At 38.3% G+C, this 9,667-nt stretch overlaps 1 protein-coding gene across 1 annotated transcript; it reads right to left on the bottom strand.

Annotated features, from left to right (window-relative positions):
• Nucleotides 1–11: 11 nt before the first annotated feature.
• On the bottom strand, nt 12–7,306 carry LOC140143119 (protein sll1483-like). The gene is made up of 5 exons (XM_072165170.1): nt 6,792–7,306; nt 4,911–5,122; nt 3,434–3,626; nt 2,036–2,251; nt 12–889 (listed from the first exon to the last, which is right to left on the bottom strand). The coding sequence occupies exons 1-5, from the start codon at nt 6,973–6,975 to the stop codon at nt 777–779; spliced, it is 918 nt and encodes a 305-aa protein (XP_072021271.1). The 5' UTR covers nt 6,976–7,306; the 3' UTR covers nt 12–776.
• Nucleotides 7,307–9,667: the final 2,361 nt, after the last annotated feature.

Genomic DNA, 9,667 nt, shown 5'->3' with positions numbered 1-9,667 from the left:
CGATGGAATGTTGTTGTATTTATTAACTCTGTATAATAACATGCATGAAAAATTGTTTTTTACTCCATTAGGCCGAGTTCACATAGAAGTATACGGTATTCACTATACAATGTTCGATCAGGCGAGTATAGGTCAGTTTGCCAATTTTAAAACTGAACCTTCATCCTAATCAAATGCTTGTAACTTTACTTCTTGAGGTCACTATGCATTCAATGAGGTGTCATGATGTGCAGAATTAGATTGATTAATGCATCTATTAAAAAAATTAATTTACCCGCCACATATGGTTTAGTTTTAAAATTTGGAAGGTAAACGCCGCACTAAAATCGAATGTGCATGATTCCCACTATACTATACGCAGGTATACAGCCTTTTCGAATAGTGCCCTCTTATGTGACCCGATTTAAGCTATACGCATGCACCTGCAAAACGTGCACTGTATACTTGAATAGTATACTTCTATGTGAACTCGGCCTTATAGAACATAAATCCATAACAGTTACAGTGCAATCCAACATGGTTAGAAGTTGGGCACAAATGTGATATTCCAGTTGAAATCCATACACACACACCCTATGGAAGATGTGACCTTAATCTCCCACACAGGGGGTATATATTTCAAACGAAGTCACTCATTCAGGTAACGCCATGTTCAATTCACACTCCCTGTGTGGAAGATTTTTTAAGTCATGTCTAACATAGAGGGGTGTATGGATTTCAACTGAAATAGCCTAGTAAACCTTGGCATATTGTAGAAATTTTATGAAAATAATTGTTTATAGAGTGTCCATTTTTGGCATGAGGACTGTGTCGATAACGTGGATGACGCCATTGGATACAGCAGCATCAGCCATGACAACCGTGGCATCGTTGATCATTACACCCATATCTGGAAGAAAAATAAACAATTATGAATGAATATAAGAGTAATTTATTATAGTTTGATCAGCTCGCAATCGGCAGGAATTGTTTGGCTTTTACACTACGCCGAAAAGTAGACCCATATATTGTGCATCCGGAAGAAAATATACAATGTATAGGACTTGGATGAATAATTTGTGATGTTTCTGGCGAGATGTCAAAAAATGGAAATAAAATATATAAATATTAATCTGCAATGTTATAAGACCCGCCGATTACGAGCTCATCAACCTATAGCCATCCTATATATTTAACCCCATGAGAACTACATGCCGATTGGCCAAAAAGAAATTTCCATTATCAATTGGCCCAATCAGCAACATTGTTAGAATAATTTCACCACACAAAAAAATTGGGCTGAATTATTTGCAACGCTCTATTCTGATTGGTGATTAAAGTCGAGATATCATGTAATTGACCAATCGGAGGCAATGTTAGATCGGCAGGTAGTGCTCAGGTGGTTAACACATAAAATATGACACCTGGCAGCTATTTTTGGAAGAAAAATGGACAAACAAACAACAAAATAAACAATTACAAATGAATATAAGATTATAATTTGTAGGACAATGTCCTGTCGTAGTGTACCTGGTCAATTGGATCACGCTATCTGTGTTCGGAATCGTGATAGAAATAATCGCAACACAATTGCTTGCCAACAGATGTAATAACAAAGTGTGACCACCCATTAACTTTGTGTTGTGATCATTATGATTGTGGTTCAGAACACGGATAGCGTGAACTAGTTGACATAGAAATGAATTTTGATGTGGCACTACAGCGGCGAATAGTAATAGATGAAAAGGCAAGCCATACCTGTGGCACATAGGGCATAACAATTTCTAAAAAACACCCCCCCACCTCGATCTTAATGTCTTCATGCAGCACTACAACACCATGTTTATTCTTGCATGCCACTAACAATGGCGTTGCCACCGGGGGTAGGCCTATTGGTAGTTTAAGAACATAAACCCTATATGGTAAGAACAACAAAAATCACTGAAAATGCCCCCACCCATGCCAAATTAAAGCACATTTTCTGATGGTTCCATATTTCACACCCCCACCCCCATCCCACCCCTTAACTCCTGATAAAAAAATGTTGACCACTTACCATTGATGTGAACAGCGAGCTTCATTGGGCAGGCAGTGCATGCAGTTGGCAACATCTGGTTGTCAGAGAGCGCAGCACTCCACCAGGTCTTTGGTACCACATGGTATGTCAGTACGTTGATCAAAGCAGTTTTGTTGGCAAGTAGGGCATCAAGATCTTTCTTTGGGATTTTGGCAAAGGCTTCGTTGGTTGGTGCAAATATAGTCAGTGCATCACCTGGTCGTGAAAGTTATACAATTTCCTTATTAGATACATGGTTATACAGCATTAATATACGATTTCTTTTTGTTATTCTTTGCCAAAAATCGACAAGAAGTCTAGAAGGTTCATTTTACAGGGAGAAATGTTGAAAAGATTAAGCCAATTTACTTAATAAGAAAAAAGAAATGGACAACTTTCATGTCAATAGTCAAAAAGCCCATGGGGTCCGGGATGGGGTCCACTTTTGAGATGTTAGCGATTTTAATCATTTTATTGAGGGCAACATTTTCCTGCAAAAAATCCTGGACAGGCCTGGCCTGCTGGGACCAAACTAATTACTAAATGTGTAGTTGGGTCATACAATTTCATAAACGGAGCTCGGCTGCATGATGGAGAATGCCTAAACAGTGGCGGCACCAGGAACTGTTTGGGGGATCAACAAATTTTGCACAAAAGTGTCGCAAAAAGTGCAAACTTGTGTGATTTTGGGTTTTTTGCCTCTAAATATTGGAGGTGGGGGTCAATTCCCCCTCGTTCCCCCGTACATTTAGCGCCGCCACTGCATAGTGAGCGACAAGACTACACGCATTGATTGGACTTGTAACAAGTCTAAAAGCACCGATTAATTTGATTGGCTGTTTGTTAGCACTGTGTGTTGGTACTTGTGCCACGTTACTCAAATAATGTAAATAATGCCGACGGAGTTACGTCTCGAGCCCGGAATGTTAAGATTTCATCACGAACCATCTGCGTCGGTAATATGCCGTGTTTGTTCTGTTTAAAAGAACCGACCCGAATTGCCTTCAAGTAGGCTAATAATAGAACAGTTTTTGTTTTAAAACATGCAATTTGTTGCTAAGCATGCTATGGAAATAACGCAGAGAGACCATTTGCCTGGAGGATGATTAATCTGAAACAACATACCAGCCAACACAAAAATGTTCTTCAAACGTTTATTCAAAGTTTTAATAACATTTTTTGCGTCAATACTTTCGTCAAACATTTCGTCAATACTTTTAAGTGTATTCTGTTTAGAATGTTTTGCAACAAGTTTTCAAAAATGTTTATGAATGTTATTAAAACATTTTATACTCTTTATATAACCGACATTTAAACGTTTTTAGTAAAATGTTTTGTGTTTCCCGGGATCTAGAGTAGAAACACAGTGTGTTTCCAAACTTGACTCACTATACCCACCTTTCAATGTTTCTCCGAGACCTGCAGCTTGTACAGCAGTCAGAAGAGTGCTGAAGTTGGACATAGTAGAAACAACATCTACAACATCACCCATAGGAATAGGCCACATAACCCGGTTTATGACGTGAATAACCCCGTTACTGGCCATCTGATCGGGTTTAGCGACGGGAGAACCAGTTGCAGTTATCAAATTCTGCGAAGTAGAAGTGAACAGGAATCAAGAAAAGAATAAATGGGAATATGCCACACAGGGGCTATTTTAACGTGCCTCACTGTCACGTTCGTGCAATGAGATAAAAGTGTTGATGAAGTAGAGTGCGTTTCAAAAATAAAAAATTGACATTTTACCTGAATGTGACCGTAAGAAAGGCTCTACCATTGTCTACTATTAAAGCATATCTACACGGATTGTTAATTGTCACTGTACGAATATTTTATCTCGACACGTACGTGACAGTGAGGCACGTTAAAATAGCCCCTGATGCCACACAACCCGGTTTATGGCGTGAATAACCCCGTTACTGGCCATCTGATCTGGTCGGAGAACCAGTTGCAGTTATCAAATTCTGCATGAGAAATAGGAATGAACAGGACTCAAGAAGAGCCTAATTACCAGAATGTGATCGCCTTGCAGCTTCAAGGCTAGATCTACAGATCGAAGTCGGATTACATCGGAAGGGGGGGTCTATACACGTGACGGGCATGTGAATGATTGTCAATATAATTATGCCTACCCGGGGTTTTACTTTCATTTATTCTATTCCCAATGACCCCCTTTTTATTTCCTGCTACACAATGACCCCCTCAATTTTTCAATCAGCTATAGCCAATGCCCCTCATTTGCCATAGGGGAGACCGGGGCAAAGTGGACCAAATTTTTTTGGAGCCCCAAACAGGATTACAAAGCAAGGCAAGGCAAAACTTTAAGTTTATAATCTTACCTTATGACTGCAACTAACAAATGACATTAATAAAGTTGATCAAAAACGCAGTTTTATTAAATAGTACGAACTTATCGTTCCGCTTTGCCCTGGTTTTTGGGCGTGGGGAAAAGTGAAACGTACGCCACATAGTAACAGGCCCACATGCGGGGACCCAGACCGTTTTTTGTGATCGCGTACCCAAGAACCCCCTACTTAAATATTCGAACCAATGGCCCACGTAGATTTGAACTAATCATTCGTGATCCATTATATCAATACCGTAAAACCCTCGTCTACACGCATATAGAGTGCTTTTGATGAGAGCTAAATATTAATCCAGACGCCATCCATCGACAAAATCATAATATTATGGAGTTTGAGCAAATTAATTAACGATACAAACATTTTCAAGCAAGTACTATTGTACGACTAATCATTGTATTGGCATATTTACGGTTGTCTCGTTTTAATTTAGCTTTCATCAAAACACACTATATGCTTGTAGACGAGGTTTTACGGTATTTAATACATTCAATGTAACCAAATTCCCATACCATATCATATGTGTTGAATCGAATCATAGGCGCCTTCAACAAGGTTGGAATCATCATTTCGTCTTTAATCATTGCAGCCATGAATTTACCAGCATGGACGTGGAATTCCAACAGCATCGTGAGAGCGGTCATGTTCATCTTGAGTTCATTTATGAAATCAGCAGGAAGGGCATTCCAGGCATCGTCAGTTGGAGCAAACAAAGTGAACGGACCTGTATATGGCATAATAAGATTGGTTGTGATTAATTAATTGATAAATTCGAATGGGCCTGATTCCTTGCTTGATTGATCGATTGTTGGGTGGTTGGGTGGCCAATCGATTGATTAATTGATCAATTGATTGATCGATCGATTGATTGATCGATCGACTGGTTGGTTCATTGATTGATTGGTCGATTGATTGTTTGACTGATTGATCGATCGACTAATTGATTGCATGACATGATTGATTATTGGTTGACTGATTGATTGATTGGCCCATCGGGTGGTTGATTGATTACCTGAATGATTTAATTGATTGATTGATGGCATATTATATTCTGAAAGTATCTGGAAACACAAATGCATTCATTATTATTTATAGTCCATGAAGACAACTCTCGATCCATGGAGAGGGAGAGGGTAAGAGTTTTCGTTTATACCGTGATGTTCTTGCAGGGGTGAAAGTCCACTTTTGACCAAATGCCTAAATAAGCTGGAAAAAACAGCGTAAAAAATACCAGAATGACCCTATGGGCTGAATAAAAGAAATTGTGTGAATCTGAACTACAAAAAAGCATGAATTCAGGCAAAAGCCTGAATGAAATCTTAAATGCCTGTTCTTAGTGAAATTAGAATCAAGAAAAGAAGAACCCCAAACAGCAGGTTCTTTCTTGATCGCTTTTGTTCTTTGCAAAACTCTAATGGCGAGAAAAAAAGTAATAAAATATGAAGCTGAAGATGTGGAAAGTGGCTAAATATACACGCTGCGGATACCACTATTTAACCGTAACCTGAATCCTAATTCTAACCTTAATCCTGACCCTAACCTTAATTTCGTGTAAATTTACATGAAGGAGTAACCCATGGTAATTGTGTTTTTCTGCTATTCTTATATGCGGAGATACGGTATGCCTATACACGGCAAATTGCTGTCTACAGAAGATAGCAATAATTCATATAAATCTAAATCGATTATTTGAAAAAGAAAATAATTATTGAGTGACATTACGAATAAGAACACATTCATGCATACATAAAAATATGTAATCCAGATCTAAATTAAATGTGCATTATATTGGCTCAGGCATTATACAATATTATATAGAGTAGAGTCATTTCATGGTCGAGTTGAGTCATTTCTAGCAATAACTCGAGTCGCTGTACAATCTGATGGGGAATATTTCAAGATCCGAGGAGTCATTTCATTTTTGAAAAGTCGAGACTCTCGAGTCATGATTCGTTACAAGGGATATGCAAGTTCTGACTTAAGTGGAGACAAGCGGCATCAGATAAAGTTTACTATCTCCACACGGGTGCCGACTTCAGACGACGAGTTTCAAATTGTCTTTAAAAATGCAACAATTTCAAGATTTCAAGATTCATTTATTGTTCAAAAACCTTACAAAACAAGGCATACGAACATTTTAACAAAATAATATAATGTACAACAGCACAAGTAAATTGCTTAATTTTAACAAATCAGTACCTTTTGAATTCATCAGCTGGTCAAATTTAACCATAGATGGTTGTTCACAATAATAATTATTAATGAGACGTCTTCTCTCATTGTTAAAGAATTGTACATTTTTATGACCATATTTAGAATCAGCGTTAAAATTGCATTAAAGTAGGCCCTAAACAAGTCAATGCTGAATCCTATAGCCATGCCAGCAAACTCACCTCCAGTGGCCAAAGTTTTGGTCAACTTTGCCATTTCCACCATCTTCACCGTTTCCATCAGTCCCAATTCTTTGCACATCATCACGATGTTTTTCTCTCTAAACTGTCTCTCCATTACTTCACCGGTAAAGAGTGGGGTGGCTGCAGCAGCCCCAACAAGTACTAACAGTACAAGTACCTTCATGATGACAATGTCTGATGTGTGCTGTGATCCGATGGAAGATTGAGTGATGACTGATGACTTCCAAGATTATTCAAGCTGTTTTAAACTTTACTTCCAATACCAATCACAACATTAAATATCAGGTGATGCTGAGGCCTCGTGACTAAAGTAAACATACGATAATAACAGACCGTTTAGAACAAATCACGTTTTAGTCCGTTCGACAAACTCTATTGCGTCACGTGTGACATTATCTTGTGCAATCAATTTCTAAACCTCCATCCAGAAAATATTGCTATTATATATCCACATTTGGGCTATTCCAGTTGAAATCTATACCCCCTATGGAAGACATGCCCTTAATCTCCCATACAGGGGTGTAGAATTCAAACGGAGTCACCCATTCTATAACCCCACCCGTTTAAAATTCACACTCCCTCTGTGGCGTAGCGATGGGGGGGGGTGGGGGGGCTTATTCTGCACCCCCCCTCCAAGAGATGAAAGTCACTGATTTTCGCGCGCTTCGCGCGTATTTCAGCACAAAATCTTTTGAAAGATCAATTCAAGACCAATATTCAACTTCATATAACCGAAATTAATTAGTGGTATAGGCAAATTGTTTCAAGAATGGGGGGGGTCATTATGTATCCTTAGCCCTGGTTGCCACAAGCTATAGCTACGCCAGCGTACTATGCCTTCTAGAAGGAGTGTATGGATATTAAATGGAATAGCACACTTGTCTATCACGTTAAGACCATTTTGATCTGTCTTTATTGATTCAGGCCTATCAAATATTTACTCTGTGTAGTCTGGAGGACTTTGTGTTTCTTCTTTTGACCATGGAAAAAGTTTTCTTTCATATTTTGACCTTCCGATGTGATTTGGTGTGATTTTATTACGGTATGACCCAGGGACAGACTTAGGTTTCAGTTTTTACTGGCCCTCCGGGCCAGTGAAATGGCAAATCTAGTGGCCCTGCAATAAATTTACTGGCCCAGCTTTTTCAATATGTTCACTGCGAAAAAAAACCCCCAAAAAACAACCTTTTTTTTGGTGTTTTGGGGACAAATCTATATGAATTTTTAATCATTTGTCATAAAATGTGTATATCGCAAAATTTTATGATATCAGAAGGACATCCTCGTTTTCAAAATGCAATTCGATTATGTCTGATGTGCTCTCCCACAAAAAATATGTGGAAACTTTGCTATCCGAGCCCTTTAAAGTCAAGCAAACCTTAACATTTTAATTTGTTTTGTACTGAATGTACTCAATGTAGAGAGTGTAGTCACTAACACAAATTCAGTCAGTTCACAAAGGTTCAAATATGTGTTTTTTGCGGTATCGCTATCATCATAAGATAGAGCACGCAAGAGATTAGAAGTAGTATGTAGGCCTACTATCAACGTAAAAAGCAGCCGTATATTTCCAACTTGCTAGCAACACAAGAATAAGAATATAGGCCTACAAAAAAATCATTTAATAAAGATATAAATTACAGATGACAGATGGAGCAGAAACTGTGTAAATATGGCCATCACTGATTAGGGCCTATATATTTTTGTCTCAAATGTGTTATAGGCCTATCAGGCTCAAAAATCTAGTGGCCTACCGGGCCAGCATTGTTGGAAGTTTACTGGCCCGACTCAAAATCCACTGGCCCCGGGCCACCGCTTAAATCTGTCCTTGGTATGACCGTTATTATGTATCCCATAATGTATCTACAATCTTCTTTTTTTTTTTTTTTAAATTATATAGCCGAGGGCCTCAGGCCTACATGTACCACTTTTTTTCTGGTAAAATAAAGTAGGCCTATAAAAATACCAGTCACGACAGTAGCAGATTTAAAGGAAGTTTCCGGCAATCACAACATTATGCCTTAAATGTTAGAAGAATAGTTATCAAGCACGAATCACGTGGTTTTATTTAAAACAAACTCATATTGGCGATAAAAACGAATAAACGAATAAAAACAGCCGGCTTTCAACACGCGATATTCAAAAAAGGCGCGCCGAAATTATCCATAGGCCTAGTGCAATGACGTAATGATTATTTGTGCTCAGAACGTCATTGCACCCCCAGACAAACGATGTATGTCTATGATTGCACCAGACAATTTCAGCGCCCGGGAATTTTGAATATCGCGTGTTGAGAGGCGGCTGTTTTATTCACTTGTATGGCCAATAATGAGTTTGTTTAAAATAAAACCACGTCATTCGTGCTTGATAATTATTTTTCTAACAAATAAGGCAAAATGATGTGATTGATGGACAAGACTTGGTATTGATTTTGCAGAGTAGGCCTACAAAATACTAATATAGAAGTTACAGGATATTGCGTCAAAATTGTGAATTCCAAGTTTTGACAAAACTACCGATTTTGAAAACCTTTTTCCATGAAAGTCACATAACAGGTAGGAGACATTTGTGTCATTGTATTGCACTTATTAAAATTAGATACACTGTTGACTATATATTTTTGATATTTTGTTCAAACACAGTATAAATCATTCTGGGACACCCTGTATAATACGATCGTGTTCTATAACCGAAACTACTCAATAATTTGGGAATGTTATTCTATATTTTGGAATAGACCTACTCTGAAAAAATCCCAACAAGTAGAATTAGGGTCCGGGCGCCCCTATTTTGCTGGTGGGATTTTTTACGGGAGAGTTTGTGCCTACTACGTAATATTCTAGTTAGGCCTATGT

This window comes from Amphiura filiformis, chromosome 20 (assembly GCF_039555335.1).
Source record: "Amphiura filiformis chromosome 20, Afil_fr2py, whole genome shotgun sequence".
In the NCBI taxonomy this organism is placed as follows: Eukaryota; Metazoa; Echinodermata; class Ophiuroidea; order Amphilepidida; family Amphiuridae; genus Amphiura; species Amphiura filiformis.
This window is presented reverse-complemented; position numbering and strand designations above follow the sequence as displayed.